Source organism: Setaria italica, chromosome I (genome assembly GCF_000263155.2).
Source record: "Setaria italica strain Yugu1 chromosome I, Setaria_italica_v2.0, whole genome shotgun sequence".
Lineage (NCBI taxonomy): Eukaryota > Viridiplantae > Streptophyta > Magnoliopsida > Poales > Poaceae > Setaria > Setaria italica.
Genome location: NC_028450.1, coordinates 20,249,003 through 20,273,615, shown reverse-complemented (window position 1 = coordinate 20,273,615; position 24,613 = coordinate 20,249,003). Strand labels below are relative to the sequence as shown.

At 43.9% G+C, this 24,613-nt stretch overlaps 1 protein-coding gene, 1 long non-coding RNA gene and 1 pseudogene across 7 annotated transcripts; 1 reads left to right on the top strand and 2 right to left on the bottom strand.

Moving 5' to 3' along the window:
* The first annotated feature begins 3,187 nt into the window (after positions 1 to 3,187).
* LOC101785820 (conserved oligomeric Golgi complex subunit 4) lies at positions 3,188 to 7,511 on the top strand. Of its 2 annotated transcripts, none has more exons than XM_004952359.4 (2): positions 3,188 to 4,954; positions 6,702 to 7,511. In XM_004952359.4, the coding sequence occupies exons 1-2, from the start codon at positions 3,296 to 3,298 to the stop codon at positions 7,332 to 7,334; spliced, it is 2,292 nt and encodes a 763-aa protein (XP_004952416.1). In that variant the 5' UTR covers positions 3,188 to 3,295; the 3' UTR covers positions 7,335 to 7,511. The 2 variants fall into 2 exon arrangements, with proteins under 2 accessions (XP_004952416.1, XP_004952417.1); XM_004952360.4 differs by having other exon boundaries at positions 3,190 to 4,954; positions 6,705 to 7,511.
* A 1,074-nt stretch (positions 7,512 to 8,585) lies between these two features.
* LOC101763166 lies at positions 8,586 to 10,947 on the bottom strand (annotated as a pseudogene).
* A 3,199-nt stretch (positions 10,948 to 14,146) lies between these two features.
* LOC101785552 lies at positions 14,147 to 20,103 on the bottom strand. 5 transcript variants are annotated; one of them, XR_002675963.1, is made up of 11 exons: positions 19,818 to 20,103; positions 19,509 to 19,699; positions 19,288 to 19,356; positions 19,130 to 19,186; positions 18,511 to 18,699; positions 17,710 to 17,874; positions 17,272 to 17,477; positions 16,442 to 16,525; positions 15,066 to 15,427; positions 14,808 to 14,951; positions 14,147 to 14,691 (listed from the first exon to the last, which is right to left on the bottom strand). It is a non-coding gene; the product is annotated as an uncharacterized LOC101785552 (long non-coding RNA). The 5 variants fall into 5 exon arrangements; XR_214484.4 differs by having other exon boundaries at positions 14,832 to 14,951; positions 19,818 to 20,102; XR_001163542.3 differs by having other exon boundaries at positions 14,832 to 15,174; positions 15,288 to 15,427; positions 19,818 to 20,102.
* Positions 20,104 to 24,613: the final 4,510 nt, after the last annotated feature.

Genomic DNA, 24,613 nt, shown 5'->3' with positions numbered 1-24,613 from the left:
AGAAGCAGCGAGAAAGCATGTCGAAAGAGCTTTTGGGGTTTTGCAATCTAGATTCGCCATTGTTCGAGGACCAGCTCGCTTGTGGGACAGAGACACTTGGATTGATCATGAGGGATCGTGTGGTCATGCACAATATGATTGTTGAAGATGAAGGATTCGTCGACCCTATTGAGCGGTTCGATTATGGTAGTCAAAATGTGGAACCTTCTCGTGGCCAGGCTACTCGAACACTTGCTGAATTTATTGATGCTCATAAAAGAATCAGAGACCAGGAAACACATTTCCAGTTGAAAGAAGACCTCATCGAGCACCTATGGAACCATCATCCAAATTTATATTAGCTACATAGTAATTTCAATAAAAGGTTGTCTCAATCACATGTAAATAAAAGGTTCTCTGAAACACAAAAAAAATAAATGTTTACTGATTCCTCAAATTATTAAATAACATGAACTAAATTTAATTTGTCAAACGCCGAGCGATGATCTTCTGCTGCATCGTCTCGTAGTACTGCTTCTGCAGCAGGGCGAGAGAGCTCATGTCCATTGGCATTATTTCTTTTTCCTCTTTGATCAAGTCCGCTTCAACTTTTTTTTTCTTCTAATGTGAGTCGCTTCTTCTCTACCTCAAGTGAAGCCAGGAACCTCTCCCCTTTCTTCTTCTCTCTCTTCATGTCAAAAGCCTCTCTTCGCCCACATTTTGTTCAAAGCCTCCATGCAAGCTTCGCCACCTCCTCATCTAAGAGCTTCTTTTGCCTTCTTCACACCCTGTGGCCTTTTTCTTGCTTCGGATTCTGGAGCTGCAATCTCGGTGACATCTTCAGTGTATGTGGCTTCTACATTCCTTGGCGTCGAGTCCATGTTAACCTTTATTTTTTCTTGCCTGCTCGCTTCTCCTGCTCGGCCAGTTCCACCCTCTTGGCTTTCCACTTGTCTTGTTCCTTCAATTTGTTCCAACAATGTATAAGAGTAAATGTCTTCTTGTCTCTAATTCCTTGTACATCTCGCATGTGTCTGAAATCTGTACATGTTAATTGTCAATGTATATATCTTTTCAAATGAACCAAATACAAAAAAAAAACAAATGATCCAACATGGAAAACAAACCTTTTCTTGGATAGTTAATCCACTTTGATTCCTACGCTCAATCGCCTCGTAGCATGAACAATACTTGTTCACTTGAAACAGAATTGTCAGCCACCTATGCATAATGGAACTCTATGTCCTGACAGCTTGTCTTGTTTTTCTCAAAAAAAAAAGCATGAACTCTACTCCAGAACGTGGAACGAGATTGATTGGCCTTGTGAATGGGATCTTTGCTAACGTTCAACCAAGCTGAGCATACAACTAGATTCTCCTTCGGATCAAAATATGAGCATACAACTAGATTCTCCTTCGGATCAAAATATTTTGTCCTCTTACACAAATCCTTTGTACTGCGAGGGCGTTCAGTACCTTGAGTTGGCTGCACTTCCACATCTTCTTGTTGAACTTCAAAAGAAAAGTCATGAATATCCTGAGTGCCTTGTGTTATCGAAAAGGTGAGGTCATCCAAACCAGCAATAGCAGCACATCTCCATTGATCATGTTCATCCAGAATCCACCACCTTCCATTTGAATGAATCTAAAAAAATGACAAATGCGATGATTCAGCAGACAACAATACCATTTGCCGGCCACGAGCAGCAGGTAGCAGAGTACAGTAGCATGCATGACAACAGTACCATGCATGTTGGCAATCTTTTTGAAAGAATATATATGCTGGTTGTATCAGAATTCAAGCCACGAAGAAACATTTGGGTATCTGATGAACATAAAGGAACTGAACTAAATTATACTTCGACATATATGATAAATGCAATGACAGAAAGCAGGCAACAACAGCCTTTCATCCTAGCGGAGGCAGGCAGTAGCACCAGCAGGTGGCCCAGCAGGCCCTATAGAACCCTAGCAGCCGACGACGTGGATCAATCCTAGTGAGAACCCTAGTGCGCAGCCGCTGTCATGGATGAAGGACGACAGGAAATAGAGGGAAGATCGTACCTGGACCCTAGCGCGCAGCCGCCGTCATCGATGATCTGGGCTTCACGTCGAGGAAAAGACGAAGATTGACGATGGGAACAATATCTTCGCGCGGGAAGGAGACAGGAAGAAAGTCTTCGCGCGCGCGGGAAGGAGGCGGCGACGCGGAGAAAGACTGATGCCAAGCACGGAACCCGCGCGTATATTTGCGCGCTAGACAGGGAGATATGCCAATTTGGAAAAGATGGGGAATTGGGATACCAAACTGCTGGAGAGGGTTTTTCCTCAATTTGCCAAAAAATTATAGATGGGGAAGGCATTTGCCAAACTGTTGAAGATGCTCTTATAAGCAGAAATAAACAGGGCCGACCATGAGCACCAAGTGCGGTATGAGTGCAAACGCTCGACCGACTTTGACGCGAGCGTGGAAGGCCGGAAGCTTGTAGCCAAACATCGTTTTTCCAAGTGCAAAAAAAATCGGCATTCTTGTGCATAAAAAATTACAAGTGTAAATATTCTATGGGTGAAAATAATACGGAGAGTAAATTGTGCCTAACTTCTGTTTAAGGTTAAGAGGATAGAGTGGATTGTCCAGATGAGTAAAAGCGGATTTTTCCTGCCATATACAACTTAGAATATGGAAGTTTGCATGTACTTTAAGTAGTTTGGTCTTTGGTACGGTTTTCTCTTAAATGTAAACCAGGGGCGGATCCAAAATGGGGCTGCACCCCGGGCTAAGTTGCTGAATCACAGCCAAAACAGTCTAATTTTGCCTCATAAACCTCCTTTTGTTAGGCTAAATACCACATATGTTAAAGGGACTACATGGGCTCGCCCCGGGCTGCAGCCCGGGCAGCCCGGGCCCTAGATCCGCCCCTGATGTAAACCATGGTGATGGCTAAAGCATATTTTAGTGTGCGCTAAAATATATTCCTTTTATTTATAAAATAAAAATACGATGTTTAAGGATGTTTTTGAGCTTGTTCCCTTCATTTCAAATTTTACATAGACACACAAAATTATTTTATCTCTTCATTCATAATCTTTTTAGGTTTTTTAATTTAGTTCTACGTACCCGCAAAAATATTAGTTCTATTGTATACACATGCACGGGAGCTAGCGAGAGGACTGTATGACTGTAGTCTGTTGGAGGGCCCCAACCAAAACGTCCACGGGGTCAATCCCTCCCCTCACCCGCTGCAGCGAGCCCCGCCCGTCCAGATCCCGTGCATCCCCGTCCGAGATCTCGCCGAATTTGCACCGCCGCGGCGGCCATGGCAGTGCCCTCGCCCTCTCCCACCCCGCGCTCCCCGCGCCGCCCGGAGGCCATCGTAGCTCCGGATCCTTCATCCGCTGACGCGCAGCCCTCCCTCGACTTCGGCGACCCGGCCTCCCTCGCCGCGCTCCGCGCCCTCACCGACGCTGGCGCCGCCACCCGCCTCCTGCACGAATGCGTCGCCTACCAGCGCGCACTCGACGCCCGCCTCGATTCTCTCCTCGCCCGCCGCGCCGATATCGACCGCGCCGCTGCCTCCCTCCTCCGCTCCGCCCCGCCGCTGCTCTCGCTCGCGGCCTCCGACGCCGCCGCGCTTAAGGAGTCCTCCTCCTCCACAGCAGCGCTCGCCGACGCGCTCTCCTCCCGCGTCCGCCACCTCGACGCGGCGCATTCCAGGGCGGACGCCGCGCTGGCGCGCGCCGAGGCCGCGCTGGACCGGTCCCGCGCGCTCGAAGCAGCGAGGCGGGCCTTGGCCGCCGACGATCTCGCCGCCGCCGCCACCGCCGCGCACGAATTCCTCACCATCGACGCGCGGTTCCCCACTGACGACGACCTCCGCCGCGACCTTCTGGACATCAAGCGCCGCCTCGAGGGGCTCGCGCGACGGAGGCTCGCAGCTGCCGTCGACGCACAGGACCACCCTGCCGTGCTCCGACTCGTCCGCCTATTCCCACTCCTCGCGCTCGCTGATGAGGGACTCCAGGTCTACGTTGCCTACCTGAAGAAGGTGGTCGCTCTCCGTGCCCGCGCAGACTTTGAGCACCTTGCCGAGCTGACGTCTGCAACCCAGCCGACCTCTGAGCGGCCGGATTTTGTGGGTGGCCTCACTCGTCTCTTCAAGGACATTGTGCTCGCTGTTGAGGAGAATGATGCTGTGCTTCGTGAACTCAGGGGTGAGGATGGTGTTGCTTATGCCATCATTGAGCTGCAGGAGGAGTGTGACTCACGGGGCACGCAGATCCTACGCCGGTATGCTGATTACAGGAAGCTTGCACGTCTTGCATCGGATATAAACTCCTATACGAAGAACCTCCTTTCAGTTGTGGGTTCCATGGCCAGTGCTGCTGGAGGCAACGAAGGGCCTGATCCCAGGGAAATTGAGCTTTATCTTGAGGAGATTCTTGCATTAACACAGCTTGGAGAAGACTACACTGAATTTATGGTGAATAAGATCCGTGGATTGAGAGATGTCAAGCCCGAACTTGGGCCGCAGGCGATGAAGGCCTTCCGTAATGGTAGCTTTAATAAAATGGAGCAGGATCTGACTGGGTTCTATGTGATCTTTGAGGAGTTTTTCATGGTGGAGAATGTAAGGAAGGCCGTACGGATTGATGAGCCCGTACCAGATGGTCTCACAACCTCAATGGTGGACGATGTATTCTTTGTACTGCAGAGTTGCTGCCGTCGGGCTGCATCCACTGCAAGCATAAACTCTGTTCTTGCTGTGCTTGGTGGGGCAACAAGCCTTCTGAGCAACGAGTATCAGGAGGCACTACAGTGGAGGATGCGGGAGCCAAATTTGGGTGCAAAGCTCTTCCTTGGTGGTGTTGGAGTCCAGAAGACTGGTGAGGAGATTGCGACTGCGCTAAACAACATGGATATCAGCTCTGAGTATGTTCTGAAGCTCCGTCATGAGATTGAGGAGCTCTGTGCGGAGGTGAGTGTAGTATTTTTTTTAATCACTATCCATTTTTTAAGCTGAAAGTGGGACCCGTTTAGTAAATAGGACATATGCATTCCATCATGTTCTATCTATTGTAAATGTGCATTTCTTAAGTTAATTGGAACTTGGAGTTAAATGACGGAGCCCACAATGCTTGTATGTTCTCCGTAGTTGATTGTAATAGTATTACATCACATGTCATATGCATCTGTTTCATGACTTTTGACTTGTTAATGTCTTTGTTAGCACCAATCTATGTTGAAGATAACTCATTTGCCATAACATATTTATATAGTAATTTAAACTTAAATTTGTCAAGAATGAACCATGTTAGTTGGTAATGGTATCTTCTGTGTGCCGCTGCTGTCATTTTGTCTCTATGTATCTTGTGTCACAGAGAATCTCATAATTCTTGAAGTCTGCATCATTGTCTTGGTAAAAGCGTTTTAGCATTGCTTGATTCTATCATTCTAATTAACATCAAATTTTAGTCTATTGTATTTGTCAGCTGGGAAATGTCAAACTGTTAGCTGTAAATGCTTGAATTAGCAGCTTTCTAAGTAGAACAGCATGATGTTGCACACATTGATACCATCATTCTATATACAGCTTTCTAGTCACTCCCTTTTGGGAAAACTGTCTTTTGAGCTTTCCGTAGCAAAACCATAGAACTTAGTGCTAGACCAAGAATTATGAAACTAAACATACTTTGTAGTAGAAACAGTAATGGTAGATGATGCGTAAACTATGGCACATATAATTGATCCAACAAGATTGTCCCCTGGAACCTGTATTTCAACGAAAAGAACACTTTTCTTATTACGTGTAATCTTGCAAACAGAACAATGTACAAAATTCTTAGCGATGAACGAGATATGCATCACTCTGAACTTTACTGAGCATTATCTAGAAACAGTGCAGCTAAAATGATGCTACTTGCATTTATCAGAGATATTTTGAATGGAAATAGCATCTTAAAATGGGACATATGGTGATTTGAAGCATAGATCTGCATCATTTACTGTATGATACACAGATGTCAGACCAATATATACAGTCTCACCAACAAAAGCATGTATGCCTGTATATGGGACTACAGCATTAAGGCTTGAGCATCTTCATTTGCATCTGTTGGGTGGAGTCTTGAACCCTCTATGTTCTGCAATGGATGCAGATGCTCAGCCAATCCTGTATTTGACAACAAAGTTTGACCTAACTTTGATTTACTCAGTTCTGATTTTGATTTCTCGATGATCTAATATACTAAGTACATAGTTTGGAGACAACACTGTTGATTTTGGTTCCTCATAATGGATAAAATTGTCCTAGCAATTTTTCAGTTGATAAACAATTTATAGTTAGCGCAAGTGGAAGTTCTTAAGGATCATAGGTGATTTATCATTAGTACACTTGTGGTACAATATTTACATGAATGGGACTAAGAGGACGTAACGGCTTCATTAGTAACTAGTTATTTGATTGCCATATGATGGGTTTACTTTACTTGTTTGTATAACTATTCCTTTTTCACTAATGGCTACTATCCCAGATACGTCATGGTATGGAATTCTTTGGACTACAAGATCAAACCAAATAGTAGAACAGGGTCTCATAAATAACGTTCAACAAATTGGGATTCATTTAGCAACCGATTTTTTGATTCCTCAATAATTTCATTAATTACTCCAGGCCCATATCATCATATTGATTAAACTCTGCACTGACTTTTGTGACTGCCCAGCAGGTTTTTCATGCTCCAGCTGACCGAGAGAAGATCAAATCCTGTTTATCAGAGCTAGGAGAGATCAGTGCTTCCTTTAAGAAGATCCTTCATTCTGGAATGGAGCATCTGGTGGCATCTGTGGCACCACGCATTCGTCCAGTCCTTGACACTGTTGCTAATGTCAGTTATGAGCTGGATGATGCTGAATATGGGGAAAATGAGGTGAATGACCCATGGGTGCAGAAGCTTATACTTGCAGTTAACATTAATGTTGCTTGGCTCCAGCCAGTGATGACATCAAACAACTATGATTCCTTTGTGCACTTGATCATCGACTTCATAGTCAAGAGGCTCGAGGTGATCATGATGCAGAAGAGGTTCAGCCAGCTTGGTGGGCTCCAGCTTGACAAGGAGGTCCGTTCTCTGATCAACCATTTCTCAGAAATGTCTCAGAGACCAGTCCGAGACAAGTTTTCGAGGCTTTCCCAGATGTCAACCATTCTGAACTTTGAGCGCGTATCAGAGATACTGGATTTCTGGGGTGACAATGCTGGCCATCTGACATGGCTGTTGACACCCGCAGAGGTGCGGAGGGTGTTAGGACTTAGGATTGACTTCAGGCCTGAAGCGATTGCTGCTTTGAGGCTCTAAATTGTGTGTTTATATGTACTTGTTAATTCTTTTTATGTGATATATTAACAAGATCTGTTTTCTGTTTTGATACAGTTAGGACTCTTAGCAATTTTGGTTGCAAATGACAAACATCTGTATTGTTGCAGTATACCTTTTGGCTGTTATGAACTTATGGTAGGGTGATGTTTGCGTCTATTTATGTATTTTTCTTTTTCACTTTTACCTTGCGTCTCGGGGTGACTGTTCAACCACTTGTGCAAAAGGCAACCACATTTTGTAAACCATGCAACCAGTTGATTTTTTTAAAAAAAAATTGCAAGAACTTGGAAAGAGAAAACTAATAAGGCAGAATAGACCAAATCGTTGAGATAAGTTTTTACCCTTCCATTATTGCCCGACATATCAATTCTGCTTTATGTAATTTGAAAATCGATCTCCTTGTCTTCGCCGTTCTCTCTTGGATGCTGTCTTTTTATCCTTCGGCGCGCTAATCTTCTAACCAATTATGTAAAATTTTCATTAAAATAATTTATGTTCATGTATTAGCGTCAAAAGTGTGATGTTTTGGGAAAAAAATAAAATTAGTGGTACTAATCAGGCAGCTACGTGCACTTATGTTTAGATCTTTATATTTTGATGTCATGGGAGAAATTATGATTTTAATAATAACGATCAACACCTGCATGCGATAGTATAAGCATTAACCTTAAAGGAATTGCGTATTTATTCCTATATATCCAGCAATATAAAGGTAGAAAATTGGAATAGGAATCGAGTAACATAACTGTATAGTAATCACAGTCACGTTGCCTTTGCTCGTATTGAAAAAATAAACCAATTGTTATTGAAATAAATGATATAGGAACATAGTATATAATTACATAGTAGTGATAGAAGGTGAGTATTAAAATAAATACGCACATCTAACAGCAATGTTTGTATGTCAAGTACATAATAATATCTATGAACTAAGGAGGCGTTTGGTTGGGGCTCAGGTAACGCAAAGGGAAACGTAATCAAATCACAGCTGGTTTTGTGGTGTAATCACTGATTACGTCCTTTGTTTGGTTTGATGCGATAATGGTAATGGATTATGTTACAGCTGTTTGGTTCACTACTCAGGTATCACAAGGTAGTTTGCAAATTTACTCCTCTAACTGATAGCTAGCTCAATGCTCAACCCACAGAGAGTAAGCTCATTCGATTTTCCGCAACTACTGAACATCAACATGGAACAGATTGAACTACAACCATCCAGGAGCAGTTCGAACCATGTTCAAATGGCAGATAGTTCAAAGTTCATCCAAGCAAAATAAAAGTTCAACATCCAGATTACATAACAGGTTCAACATCTAGGCTAAATAGAAGTTCAACATCCAAGCTAAATAATTGACTGACTCCCTATGGACTTGTTGTTCACCTCCATCTCACACATTGTGCAGTAGATGACTCCCTATGGACTCGTTGTTCACCTCCATTTCACACATGGTTCAACAACAAGCCTACATGACTTGTTGTTCAGCAAAAGACACATTGTGCAGTAGATGACTCCCTATGAACTTGTTGTTCACCTCCATCTCACACAGGATAGTTTAATCATATAGACTCGGAATGATGCAAGCTCCCTATCTTAATCCACCTTCTATCCTTTTCCTTCTCTCTTCCTCTTCAAAAGAAAAAACAGATAGAAAGAAAAATAGACAATAATTTGACAAAGATTTGCTGCACAATAGATAAGGAATCCACATATCCAATTAAAGAACATAACTGATTTGCTGCACAAATTCTAGGAAAACAAGCATCTGATGTATGGCAGTAAATAAACACAAATTCTGAAAATTAGTTACACAAATTCTTTCTTGGTTCAGGATGAGCGCCTACACAGTTTTTTTTGAGATCCTTTATAAGCTTTACAAATGGCTTCATTAATATAGGATGGCCACTTGGTACTTTCTGGCCACATTCAAAAAAATGTTTTTGTTTATATAAATGCTTTATTTGAAATAAGCATAAACACACAACGTCTTTTGTAATATTCAGGGATGCTATTACGAGGAGCATAAGTTTTAGGCTTCGAGGACACGCAGTGCCCCCCTCCAACTGCATACTGATACTGCTAAAACAAAAGGGGACTGAGGTGACTGGGATATCATCAGTATCAGATATACTAGCATCTATGTTCATGAGCTTCTATGTGGTGAAACAAGCTGGAGATAACTAAGGTATAGGAGCTTTTTTTCACAGAACAGTAGGACCATTTTCACGAGATTCAACTGCCTGATCTTAACTGAATGGCAAACATAAGCAATACCAGTATGCAACCAACAAAAGATCTTGCACTCCCATCTTACATTCTCTAAAAGAGTAACAATTCTAAGTGCACCGATCTAGCGGTACTACAAAGTTCAATGAACGAATTTAATTTGCCAATGCCATCCTCCTGCTCTACAAAACCCAAAAACTCAAGCAGATTGAAGCTGCAAAGGAGAGTTTAAAAATAGCCAACACTAGCAGAATACTGCACGAACTAGCATCTGATGTATGGCAGTAAATAAACAGTTGAAACAACATAGCAAAGTGTCACATACCAAGCATGTTTAGGATAAATTCTCTCCTCAGTATCTCATCCAACGTTAACAGCATACTCATTTGATCTGGAATTCTCACAAACACACTAGCAGCTTTGACTTGTTCGCTCCCTGTGAACCCAAGCTTGCGCAGCTCTGTTGTAGCCTTTTCTCTTAACTTCTGCTGATGATCCTCTTTAGAATTTTTCTCTCGAACAACGACCTCACATTCAATCACTGCTGCTATTTTCCCCATATTTGTAGACACACCCTTTAGATCACCTTGAACTTCATGTAACATGTCCAATATAGGGTCACTTGATATTGCAGATACATGATCCTTTCCCTTCCTGTCTGTCTTCCGCCTATTCAAGCTTGATGAAGCTGAGTCAGTAGAGCATCTAGGGGTTTCTCTAGACATCCTATCCTCCTCCTCCTCTTGATGGTTACCACCTTCAACTGCAAATTCTTTCTCTATATTTCCAACTGCTTCGCTAAGCCCTTCTGCACCTTCACCAGTAGCTATGTCACTCCCATATAAGGCAGCCAATGAATCATAATAAGGGAAAGCAACACCATATAGGCCCTTCACTTAGGATGATGCTGCAAAGGAATGCACTAGTGTTTCTCAACCTTGGCAATCGACAGAGAATGTTGCATTGCAAGTTGAAATGAAATACCTACATTGAAGTAAAGTTTAGACATACCTTACAATGTGCTTCATATTGTATTTTTTTCACACTGAAGCATCTTTCTATTCTCATCCCAGTTGAAGCCACTTTTGTTAAGCATTACCTCCAGTGCCCCGAACTTTGTTCTAAAGTGCCTTACTCTTGACTCAATGTGGGAACAGCAGATATTCCACAGTTAGGTAACTTTTCAGCCAGATGAGTCTCAAGCACTGAACAATATCCATTCTTAAAGCCTCCCTCACCCTTCCACCTTGGGTCCAAAGATATCTTATACAAGGCTTTAACCAATTCATCATCCTCGGCAACAGTCCACTTCCTTTTATTCTTTCCCCTGCCACGGATTGTTGTTGTTGAGCTCTCAAATAAATCCATAGCTGCACAAAATGATAACATGTTAGAAGGGATTGTAAAACAAATCTACAAGTAAACAGAAAACAAAAACAGAAGCTTTAAACTCAGTAAACAGAAATAAAAAAGCAAACCTCAATGAGAAACAAAAGCCCTATAACTATTATACAGCCCTTGAGCGAGAACATCTCGATAATTAGTCCACTCATTAGATGTCGACACACACGTGATAAATTATGGTTCACTCATTTCCCCCTCTGTAATTTCCCCTGATGAGTCATCCTCCTCCATTTCCATTGGATCAACAGACATTCCTTGCAAAATTAAATTGTGCAAAGGGCACAAACCATTATTATTCAGCATTGAGTCTTTATAGGAAAATACGATGGTGATCTCAAAATTCCCCATCGACCCTTAAGCCTTCCAAAACACCTCTCAATGATATTTCTTGCTCTAGCATGCCTCATATTAAAATATTCCTCCGCACTGTATGGTGGATTTTGTGCAGTCCAACCACCCAAGTGATACCTTTGACCTTGGTATGGAGCTAGAAATCCATTTGCATTTGCATAACTAGCATCAACAAGGTAGTAACACCCTTGAAGAACACGCAACCCATTTGGCCTTGAAATAGCATCTCGAAGCACACGCCCATCATGTGCTGAGCCCTCCGATCCAGGTAATATATATATGAATTTCATGTCAGGAGCACAAACACCGAGAACATTTGTCACAATGTCTCCTTTTCTTGACCTATATCTTCCTTTCAGCCTAGTTGGAACTGTTACCTTGATATGAGTTCCATCTAAAGCGCCCAAACAATTCTAGAAACAAAAGACACAACAAATAAAAGAATATCACAAAACTACTTCTTTAATTAGGATTTTTTCTTAAAACTAAAAACTGTTTGATAAGTCATTTACCTTAAAATATTTCCATTTACCATCTGTGCTATTCTCTGGTATAGGTTCAGGGGCCTTAAGTAGCAAGTGGTGCAACTTTAAAACAGCTACAAGACATAAGTTGAACGGTCTACTAACTATCTCACCACTTCGAAAGAAAAATTCTTTTATTGTTGAATTCTTCAAATGATGAGATAGTGTGTATAGGAATTGAGCCACTATCTCCTCTAGAGACATATTCCGTGTTGCTTTCAACCCGCCAACATCACTAAGCATTTCACACAAAGTGTAAAATGTTCTCCTGTTCATCCGAAGATGGCTGATACAAGCAGCATCACTATTGCGAATAAGGTTGCTCAACCGCACATTCCTTTGTTCTATGTTTTTTATCCTTTGTTCAATTTTTAAACATCTCCTTTTATATGCCATTGCAAGGAGTGACCACATATAGTAGTAAATAACAATGATGGAAGTCATCATATTTCTAAGGGCCATGTTCCTTCTTCGGGTTCTTGTGGATAAAGGAAGGCGAGCCATATTGCTGTACACAATAAAAAATGCAAGTAAATAAATAGGGCATCCAAAATAAAATTCTCTTTTATGCAGCCAACAAGCATAACAAATTCTAGCAACACACATCCTGTTCTACTAATGCATATCCAATTCAAAAACATAATTGATTTGTGGTTTTGTTATAAGTACAGATTTAAACCTAATTGATACACAAGCTAATGGAAGGTGAGTTCTCAGTGTCGATGTTGTGGATGGGGCAGCACTGATGCAATATAGCTAAAGTGATGCAAGTATGCAACACATGGTATTGCCATGTAACAAGCTGTAGGTCATCAAACAGAAACATAATCATGTCAAACAATCCATGTGTGCACTTTTATGATAACATTAATTCAAGTAACAAGAATTAAAAGTTAATTATTTAGGAATAAGTCAAGCTGTTCCCTTTCTACTTTCCACCTCTATGATGCAAGCATCCAAAAAGACAGATCAAGAACCAACATGATAAAACATGCTACTAAGTGCCATCAAATAATTCAGGATAAACATTCAGACATCTTGTTTAAGTATCAATTGAACTCTCTAAAATATTCTGAAATTTAGTTTAAAATTCCCAGTCAAACAAAGGCTAATTAGTCTAATTTTCCTGATGCTAAATACTCAAACCGGTCAATTTTCCTGGTGCTAATTAGTCTAATTGGTCCTTAAACCGGCCAATGCATTGTTAAGCGGATCTGTAAGAACTACTACAAGCCATTGCAAATATGTACATCTTCATGTCACATGAATGCTGTGAGAACAATCAACTGGGGCTTAAATCTACTTTCAGCTATACCTGCAAACAATTAGGACCATTTAAGGACCGATTGAGTGGGATGTATATTTTATCCTCCATATCATAAGTTCACAATACAAATGTTATTCAACCTAAAAAATAGCATGGTGTTTTACATGCATAACCCAAGCCCACACTGCTCAAGGAGAGTAACTGAACTAAGGATTAACTGCTAAAAATTGAATGTGCGAAACAAGTATTCCTGTATCGACATGATGTTCTTTCTCTTAAAACCAATCTGGACTATCTCGTGTCAAAATAACAAATTAGAGGATCTTGCAAGTCACAACAGGTCAGGCCATGGCATAACTGCCTAGAGATGACAAAGTTTGCATTTGGAAACTCTCTTGAGAAGCAGAATAACTACAATCCCTAAGTGAGGTAGCAAGTGTTTGCTGTAAGAGAAGCTGTGTCAAGAAAGCCCGAGATAAATCGAGGAGGACCTGTGTCAAGAAGAGGCGCAAATCCTTCTCTTCCCCTTGCAGTTCCTTCTCTTCCCCCTGTAAATCCTTCGGTTTTCCTCATTCTCCTCCACTGCCTTGCAAAGGAACGGATCTAGGGTTAGAAGAGAAGAGGATTTGAGAGAAGGAGATGGGAAAGGGAGGAAGCGCCTTCGTACCGGTGACGAGGGGAGCAGCTGCCGGCAACGTTCAGGAGACGAAGGACATACAACGGCGGCGCACTTCTCCCCTACGCGAGATGGGGGTGATGGCAGTATCGATGAGACGGGAAATGGATGTCGGGGGAGACGGGGGAGCTGAGAGGGAGCGGTATCGACGGGATACCGGGGAGGGAGGCCTGTAATCGGGTGGAAACTGCCTGATATCCGATTGCGGGTAATTGAATTGCGGAGGAGGTTGAAACAAATGGGTGTATGGGTATCGCTTAACACCCGTAATCCGTTTACCTTACATTTTCGCAAACCAAACGCCTTCTAAGAATTTGGAAAATCACACCATTGAACTCTCATTCATAAGCAGCAAATCGTAAGTCAAATTAGGCATCATCATACTGTTTCGTCAATCGTTTATGCGTTGGTCCTACAGTTTCGTCGATCGTTTATGCAGCATGCTTTTGCTGTTACGAAAGACTACTGTAACTATCTCTGTCGTGCGAACCTTTGATGGTCGGACAGCAAACAATCTTAGGTCCTGAAACGGAAAGAACAAGGAGAGCTTGAAAAAAAAAACCCTGATGGTGAAAACAAGAATTCAAAAGGTAAAAACTGCCGTCCTCGGTCCTCACGAACGGCTTGCTGCCTTCAGGAGACAAGGCGACCGTGGGCAGGCTAAAAGAGCTGAACACCAGACTTCAGTTTGTTCTGCTTCCACTTAGGGAGGCTGTAGAAAGCTGCTCTGGTCATCCTGAACTTCTCTCTGAACTCGGCTGACGATAAGTAGAACTGCATCCCATTGATAACAGTAACTGAATGTCATCATCTGATCTGACAGATGGGGAGTGGAAGAACGGTTGCTCCCCTCTCGCTTGGTCACGTTGATGTTGGGGACAGGTCTTCAGCTGTGGTTGTCAGAAGTTCATAAGGGTAGATCATGCGGAGACAAGAAGGTAAGGTACTAAACATTTAGTCTCTGCGATCAGGCAGAATTGGAAACAAAAGAGTAGTATTATATGACCTTTTACTGACTTGGGTATTATACCTCTCATCGGACCATCAAATCGTTAGAGTATCTACTCTTAACAAATTCCATGAAATCATTGACCCCATTCTCATGCTCGGGGATAAATAGTTCACAACCGTGTATCCAACGTCTATCCATCTGTCAAATGCTCATTGTTTAGCTTTCGAATCAAGCAGTAGCTTGGAAGTGCCTTACATCGAAAGACCTTAATGCGAAATGAAATTTTGGCGAATTCAACTCAAAATTCCTGACCAGATTGACGCGCCACATTTGTGCTGCCGTAGGATTGGGCTGCCACCGGGAGCAACAAAATTGGTGGTCATGGCCAAATGATTGTACAGCCTAAAGTTGAGCTAGGGAGCTCGATCCATTTTCAAAGCGTCAAATGAAGAAAGTGAGGGGTCAGCAGCTGGAGTAACCATTGTACTGTATGTAAAAGGAAGCCCAAAGAAGTCTCCAGAAATGCACTCTTACCTGTGTTGGTAATGGCAGCAGAAGAAGCTTCTTTGTGGTTATCAAACTGAAGTCTTTTCATTTGACAATCTCGACCATGAAAATCAGCCATGAAAACCATTGCCATAGACAGGACTCCATAGGGAAAGGCTGCACCTAAGCTGCAAAAAAACATATATACAGGGAAATGGTCAGAACTTCCAAAAAACTTTAATCTACAATCTGGTATGAATCAGTTGTATACAGAAAATCGAAAGAAAAATGCTCTTGAAAATGTCTGAGTTCCTTCTAGACACACGTCTACCAGGGGCGGGCCCAGCAGTTTAAGACTGTATTCAGAAGTTCAAAATGTACAAAATTTTGACTATTTGAGCCTTATTTTTCAACATGTATATAGTTGACTATACCCTTGAATACTATGGATTAGCACAACCCCCTGGGCCCGCCCCTGACGTCTACCACGATCACTTAATCCTAGGTTGACAATAGTGGTGGATGCCAATCTATTAATCCTACTAGTTCAACCTATTTTTTTTACAGTTAAGAGCAGTGAATATTTTTTCAGATCACAGTATCCATTTTCTCAAATACTTTTAGTTTGTGTGTTATTTAGTTAAAAACTTGAATATACTGAATTGTGCAAAAAAACAAGATTTCTAGAAGATAATGTGCTAAGCGCACGACTATTGGCATGCAGATGAAAACTGCGCTAAGCATATACGCATAATAAGTTTTTTTTGAAAAAGAGTGCTTATTGACTATTATGCTTCATATATTCTTTTCTGTATTGGCAAGGAAATAATAAGCAAGGCGACCTACAATTTCATGGTTATACAAACTGATTAATGCTGCAGTTACAGGACCATCCGATCCATAGCCTCAGGCATAGTTAGTTTATCAAATAAATAAGATACAGGCAGCATGGATAGTAAGAACTAATAAATTGACTAATTGAGTATGGTTCCCATCAAATAGAGGAAGCCTACTCCCTGTAAAGGAGTAAGAACATTTGAGGCAGAAGCCGTGCATTTGGTGTGCTCAACCAATGGAGAACTATGTCATCAGATAAAGGCATCCAACATCCAGATGAAATTCATTGATTACTTAATTCTATGCTTATTTCAATGAAAAGTAAAGCTGCACTTAGGAAAAAGGGAAAAACGAAGCAAAATCACCTGAGGAGGACAGTTCCACATCCGAATTGTGCCAGCATTTCCAAGTCAGGTAACTGCCCTGGCATCGCTGCTATTGTGATAGACCTGCAATGCAAAGGTCTGAGTCTCTTCCATACATAAGGCAAAACATATTGTTGGATTAATAATGTACAAGAAATCAACAGATGCACAACAGTGAGAAAAAAACATCATCCTGAGAACTTTCACAAGCCACACAAAACTGCAGCCTGATGGCCCAAAAACCATCCACCTAACATATCACTTGGATAAAATCTGTAGCTAATGGACTACTCTGTGTTTGCTATAAGTACTCAAATTTAGTCTGCACGACCATAGTGTATAATTACCATGGAACAAAACTTTGACTTGCTCTTGTATCCAGAAGTTCAGAATCAATGTTCATGTGTTCTATTCTTCCTAAACTTCTTAGATTGCACGTCAACAACAAAAGCACTTTTTTCTTTCTTTCATCAGTCAAAAGGATGGCATGTACAATACATGAGTTGAATTACTAATCACCTCAAACAGCAGGAAATCCTAAGCACTTCAATTCAAATACTAATTGCACCAAACTGATAAAATGAACCAAGATGCCAAATTGATCTGAACATCACATATGGATCAGTAAAACGCTTTCTCCCTCAGTGCATGAGTATGAGCACAAGGCTTATGGTTAGGCCTGACACACGTTGAAAGGTAACAGATGTTGACGCTGAATTCTAAATTCAACAAAAGCAAAAGCAAATCACATGCCTAATAATGCAACTGAGTCTCAGAAAATACTATTCATGACCACCATGATAAAATAATCTTTCATCTAAAAAGCATACCCAGTCATAATTGAAGATACCAATAGCTTGAAGAAGGGATTCCAAAGGGCTTCTACAACTACACAGATGTGATCAGATGGAAGCAGGCCCAACATGCCAGATATGGTCCTCTTCATTGCATCTACTGTTTCAGGAGCAACATCTTTCTGAATGACACTTAGGTCCCAGGGCTCTGTATCCTGGATCAAGTCCCAGGGCATGGATTTCTACAAGATAACCAAATACATAATGAGCAACTTTTACAGCATGGCCAAAACAATGTCTAAGTGAATTTTAATAGATAAAAATCAAACGTCATGAATATCTATACTGTAGTTAAACCAAGCAAGTTTGTAGGCACTTTATAAAATATAATACTTAAACATGTGCATTATTGTATTAATATCACCCCTAGCAAGTGTTCACCGCTAGCACAAATAGATTTCCACCTGCGGGTACCTTATATCATCTCACCACCGCCAGTGCTAATTGTGGCACGACACAAAAAAAAGGCTACCAGAAGCCGCAACCACCAGCAGCATGCCGTGCCGGTCCGTCCATGCCAAGGCCACACAGAGCTCTGCTGGCCACAGCTCCACCGGTCACCAAGAACCCCATCGCCACCTGCACAACAAGCAACAGTTCAATGGTTCAGCACAGGCCGTGGAATGAAATTACCACCACGTACAGTTGCCAACAAGGAATTACCATGGATTATTACTCACTAGGCAGATAAGTGCACTACGCTGCATAAGTTTAATTTTTATGGGTCATGGTTCTTTGATAACATAAGATGTTTGTGGACTGTATTTCGTATGGATAATAGGAAGTAACAAAAATACAGGTAAGTAAATCATGGAATCTGTGTACATGGATCTATAAATTTCAGTAGCCAACGTATTGATCAGTTCAACACTTGACACCGTGTATGATTAGGTTCTAGAGATCGGCAATAAGCATCTCGTCGGTAACAAATCAGTCAAAGCACACACTCGAAAATGAATTTTCAGGATATATTAGCTCTACATGACAACAGCTAGACGCGATTGCCATATCTTGCATTTGATGTTGCATAAAAACATTAAAAATAGCTTCCCTGCTACCATGTGGAGGGCCACATGATAGTATTTGAACAATGAACAAAGAGAATGGGGGCAGAAGCAATCACTAAGGGAAGGGACGTCTAACAGTAAAGGTGCTAAAAACAGAATCACTAAAGCAAAGAAAAATGTGTCGACCATTATTGTGAAAAAACATTACCTGTATCTTTTGTTTAGGACAGGTATGAAAGTCCAAAATTCGGTAATAGTTCTTGAATGGTAGAGGTACAAACATCAACGCAGCCAGAAGGAACATATTCAGAACATTCACTTATCACCTTCAGCAGCTCTTAGTATGCTGGAGGACCTTCCATATTTGCTTATATGCTACATATGGAAAGACAGGACACTGCAGAAACAAATAGAACATAATAGCATATCAAAGCTTAGCAATCATATTTCTTCAGGAAAATGCCTAAGCAGAGATTGTACCAGCTCCCAACAGGAGTTCCCAGATCCATTAAGTACTTACAAATGCTAATACACACAAGTTAAATATATAGATCTCCATTCCAGTTATTAATAGGCACAATGTTGACTTTACTTAAAAACCTACACATTGACTTGAGTCTGTGATGGCAGGAAGCAACAATATTATGGTTATATATATTAGCAAACAAAAAAATGGGATATATTTTGTAGACTTCAAAGAATTGCAATTCAACATATGGCAAGGATGTCCTCTAAACTTCATAACCTCAAGAGTGCAACAACGTATCATACCAAAATTTGCCAAATATTGCAAAATAGCTTCAGTTGAAAGAAAATTATATTTGTACCTTCAGCTGCAGCAGCCTCGTTGGGAACTGCTGCTCGAGCACACCTGCCTGAGAAATCTGTAGGAAATTGATGTTAACACAAATAGGTAGGGTTAGGATTTCCTGTTCAGTTTGAGGGAAAAAAGAGAGCAGGGAAGAATTTCAATCCATTGCCTCACCGTTTGAGAAGAGAGGTTGGAGATCCTGGGCAGCAGCATGGCGTGTGGCCCCTATTGCCATGGTGTTCCCTGCCGGCCGAAATCGCAACGCAACATGCACATAGGAACCAATAGCCACCAAGCAATGGAGCGGATTCAGCCAAGAACCAGGGTGACAGCAGAGGAACCAAGATAAATATGAAAGGGGAAAGGTCTGGAGATCAGATAATCGAAGAACAAACCAAGCGCAAAATCTTGAGGAGGAGAATGGAGGCTTGCAGAAGGAGAGGAACGACGACGCCGAGGAAGGCCGCCGCCCGTGGCCACTCGTGCCGGCCGTAGCTCGTCCGCCTTAGACCGCTCGCGCCGGCCGCAGCTCGGGGTGCTCACTGCTCAGCCTCCCGCAGCCGCCTGCATCTCAGCCGCCCATGAACTGCATCCTCAAACACCGTGAAGATGTGGAGGGAGGAGGAAAGAGATAAGGCACAGACGAGAGAAATGTGAGGACAGGATAGTGATGGAGGAGATAAAGGCGAGCGCGGGACACCCACCTGCTGCGCGGACGGGAGGCGCCGGCGCCGGGGAGGACATGGCGAGGCGGACGTCCTCCGTGAGATCCGCGGCGGCCTGGTCGAGCAAGCGGGCGAGCGGCGGGGCGAGGGAGGCAGATCCATCCACCACCTACCCTCTGCGCGGAGGAGGCGACGGCGGCGGATCGGGATCCGATGCATCCGGCGGGGGGTTTTGTCGCGACGGAGAGGGAACGGGAGAGCTCGGGAGGAGCGGAACGAGAGCACGTAGCCTGGGATCTCGCGAGGTGGCAGCTCAGGCCGCGAGCACGCGTTCTAAGGACGGTGTCGTTCAATAGACGGTCTGCATTGACACGTAATCTTGACACGATTCAATAGTTAACTCGTACAATGAATTGTCCTATAAGTTATCTGGTAGTGGTATATAATTCCTTAATTTGTGCATAAAAAATAAAATATCATGAGTTACATGGCAACAATAACTCGTACAATGGTTATTAAGTTATCTCGTAGTTCAGCTCATGAGGTGGTTGTTTCGCGAAGCAACGACCTCTTTCTCTCTTCTCGCTCTCTCGCCTCCACATCATCAAAAATCCTACGTGGCACTGCATGAGACGACCTATGAGACCGTTGACGTGTAGTAATGTACTTACCCTAAGGTGTTTGGATACACCCTACTAAAGTTTAGCACCTGTCACATCGGATATTTGGATGCTAATTAGAAGTATTAAACATAGGTTAATTACAAAACTAATTGCACAGATGGAGTCTAATTCGCGAGACGAATCTATTAAGCCTAATTAGTTCATGATTTGATAATGTGGTGCTACAGTAACCATTTGCTACTGACGGATTAATTAGACTTAATAGATTCATCTCGCAAATTAGCACAGGGTTCTGCAATTAGTTTTATAATTAGCTCATATTTAGTCCTCCTAATTAGCATCCGAACCTCCTGTCGGTGTTTTAGACCGGCAACCCGTCTAGGGGTACCCTAGGTGGTCTTTTGTGCGGTAAAGGTCGTCGAGAATCAAGGAATCAATGGTGACGCAAGGAACACGATTTAGATAGGTTCGGGCCGCTGGATCGCGTAATACCCTACGTCCTGTGTGTTGGTTTGTATTGATGTATGTTCTGGTTTTGAGGATTGTTGTTTGAGGGGGGTCCCTGCCCGGCCTTATATACATGGGAGGGCAGAGTCACAAGTCTGAGTCCTAGCCGGGTACTATTACAGAATTCTACTCGGTACCAGCCCGAGTAGTTTTCCATAAACATACAAGACTAGGCCGAGTAGGATACGCCCATCCTTGTTCTGATCATGTCCGAGTACGTCCCTTAGTGGGCCGTCCAAGGCCTACTCGTGGGTCTGGGGAGTAGTCCCGACAAGCCCCCGAGTACTTTATAGTCGTGCGCCATAGTCTTGGGCACTGCAGGCACTACCCGAGTAGTTTTTGTAGATTGAAGTGCTCGAGTACTGTCGCGTGGCTGGAAGGTACTCTTCCTACAGCTTCGAGTTGTCTCCGTCCCGAGTAACTTTTATATGGTAGTGCGATGTCAATCGCACTCCATATGGAGTAGCCCTCGAGCCTTAGGTTGAGTCGAAGAATCAGGCTTAGGGTCAAACCAGCTTTTGCCCATTTTACCCTCGGAGATCTTGAAAAAGAAAAAACTGACCAACGGGTACGGTACCCGCAGCCCCCGAGCACTTAGGCGATTCCTGTCGTTGAAGTGGTCATCATTCCGTTGAATGCAGTAGCCGTTGGGTGTTTATTGCGATTAATACGCGATTTAATCTGTCCATTGCGCAACTGACGCGTCGAATCCGGAGCCGGCGGAGATAAATTTGGAAAGGCCCTTTTCGGTTGCTGTGACGCCATACGGGCATTAGATCTGTTCTTCCTCCTCCTCTACGTCTTCGCTCACTTTTTCGTCACCGCCAGTGCCACCGCCTCCGCCATTGCCACTTAGATCCGAGTGGAAGCCTCTTCCTTAACTTGAGGTTGAGACCATCGGATGCGCTCCAAGAAGATGGGCAAGAAACCCGAGAAGATCCAAGGCAAGGCTCCGGCGATGGGCAAGGTCAGATCCAAGAAGGGGAAGGAGTTGGTGCTGCCGGCGCCAAAGGTGGGGCCGACAAACCAGACAGCTCCGCCGCCACCTGGGGCAACTTGGCGACACTCAGTGATGAAGGAGGAAGCAGTCCAAGCGCTAGTTGATGCCAAGCTCCTTCAGCCGAAGGAAATCGTGTAGTGGCGCCCCACGTTCCCCAATGCATGGCAGTTTGAGGAACATCCTACCGAGACAGTGATGCTTGCTCATTTCGTGGAAAGGGGACTGGCCGTGCCCACCTCCGACTTCTTCAGAGATATTCTCGAGTACTCCAATCTTCAGCTCGTCCACTTGAATCCCAATGGAGTACTGCACATGGCTATATTTGTACATCTGTGCGAAGTTTTCCTGGGAGTACCTCCAAGTCTCGAGCTATTTAGGAAACTGTTCCGTTGCAAGCCTCGGCCGAGTGCCCAGCGGACGGAGGTCTTTGGAGGCGCCGGGTTCCAACTCAGGAACTCGAATGCATATATTGAGTATAATCTGACCGACTCCCATGGGGATTGGAAGAAAAGGTGGTCCTACATCGGGAACCATGATCCTCGCTTGCCTGTGGTGACTGGTCACGCACCCAAGCATGCGGAAAACAGGGTAAGCGAGCCCGAGGACACCCCTGAGCTTAATCTCCAGATGCAGCAGATCACCGAGTTGAAAGCACTCGGTCTGACTGGGATCAACGTGGCAGCCAGCTTCCTGAAGAGAAGGGTCCAGCCACTTCAAAAACGTGCTCACCCGGGAAGTGAGTACAAATGTCTGAAGGATCCATCGCGTATGTCTGAGGAGGACATATCTGACGATGACGTGGAGGCACTGCTGGCTAAGTTTTTTAGGAACTATCAGGGAGTACCAGTAATCCCTGCTGCCCTTCGTCAGTATGAATCCTGGTATGAGCCAGAAGTGGTAAGTTTTTCCTCCTGACTTGTTCTTCTTTGACTTGGGATTCTTGTTGTTGACACCGATTTGTTGTTTAGAAGTCCCGAGTTCTTGACGGCTACGTGGCACAGTCGGAAGAAGAGTCGGAAGCTGTTGTCGAGGAGTCGGAGGACGAGCCTTCTCCTCCTATCAAGAGACGCAGAGTAGTCCGCAAGATGGCTGCGGCGAAGTCTGTTTCAACCACTGAAAGGTCTCGGGGTACCAAGGTATGTAGTCGATAACTTGTAAGTTACTGAGGAGCTTGAAATGCGTTATTGATGTGGTGAATCTTGTCTTGGTTCGCGAAGGCTGTAGATGAGGCTGTCTATGAAGAAATAGCCGCGTCCGACCCTGGAGTCAGTGAGGGGGCTGTTGACACGGTGCCGGAGAAGGTACCATCAACAGAAGCTGTGGTAGCCCCCGAGTTAACTGCGCCAACTCCTCTGGCTGCCATGCCGCCCATTGCCGACCAGGCGGTTCTGGGGCTACATGCTGGAGTAGCGAAGGAGGTGTCACCAGTACTTGCTACTGGCACCTTGCTGTCCAATGTGATCGCTAATGGTAAGCGTTGTCTCTTCCGATTATTTTCAATTGAGTAGTACTGTTGGTCTTGACTTCGATTTTTCAGGTCTTGGTGAGAAGGCGGTGCCAGCGGCTGTTCCCGCGGCTCCGAATACTCGGCCGCCTGTCGCCGAGAAGAAGCGTGTGCGACTGCTGCTACGTTCAACCCGGTGAGCCTTCTTTTTCTCTTTTGAATAACGTTGAAGTGTCTTGAACTCATGTAGTAACACTTTTGTGGTGCAGAGATGCAGAGGAATCTATTACTGTAGAGACAGGGATAGTGCCGAAACCTTTGACTACAACATCTATTCCGCTGGAGGACTTCATTGTTGAAGAAATACCCGAGGTTGCGATGGTCGTCTTGGAGCTACTATGTCGATGCTTCAAGACGTGATTTGCTCAGTGGAGGAACCCGCTGCTGCATCAGGCTCGGGGAGTGCCGGCCTATCATCATCCTCTGGCGGAGCGCTGGCTGTTGTTGAGAAATCCAAACAAACGACTGGTCCAGGTAAGTGCCTGTAATTTGTTATTGTAGTCGTAGTCGGTAGCTGATATGGTAAATGTTTGTAGGTGCTTCTCTGGGTACGATTCCTCATCTTGTGGAGAGTACCCAAAGGCCAGTACTCAGCCCGCCTTCTGACTTGGAGCTCTAGAGGGCCATGGATGTGTTCCGGGGCGTCCACGTAGATATTGCTGATGTTACTGCATGATCCGAGTAGTCGTGAGGCGTGAAAGTCACCACAGCTTACTCGGATCCTTTCAGGAAAGAAACCATCAGCTGGAGCAGGAATGTGCCCGACTGAGAGAAGCGCTTCGGGTTCATGAAGTCGGGGCGAAATCCTTTGCCGTGGAACGCGCGGATCACGCCGTTCTACAGGAGAAACTGGAGAGCCGCTATAAATCCTTGAACAAGAAGTATCAAGGTAAGCATTGCGACTACTTTGGGTGTGTCCAACTGTAGTTGGCTATAGCCTGAGTTCTTTTGCTTTGTAGAGCTCAAGAAATAGGAGACGTCTGCAAGGAACCAAGTGATTGATTGGAGGAACGCTCATGACCGAGTGGCAGATGAAGCCGAACATCTTCGGGCCGCGCTCACTGAAGCACAAGCTGCGTGCGAGCATCAGCGGGACCGAAAGATGCAGAATGGCGTGATGCTCGCCATGGCCATGGTGGCATGTAGAGATCATGCCCAGACCTTGGGAAGACTTCGGGGCGAACTCCGAGAGTTGTCTGGA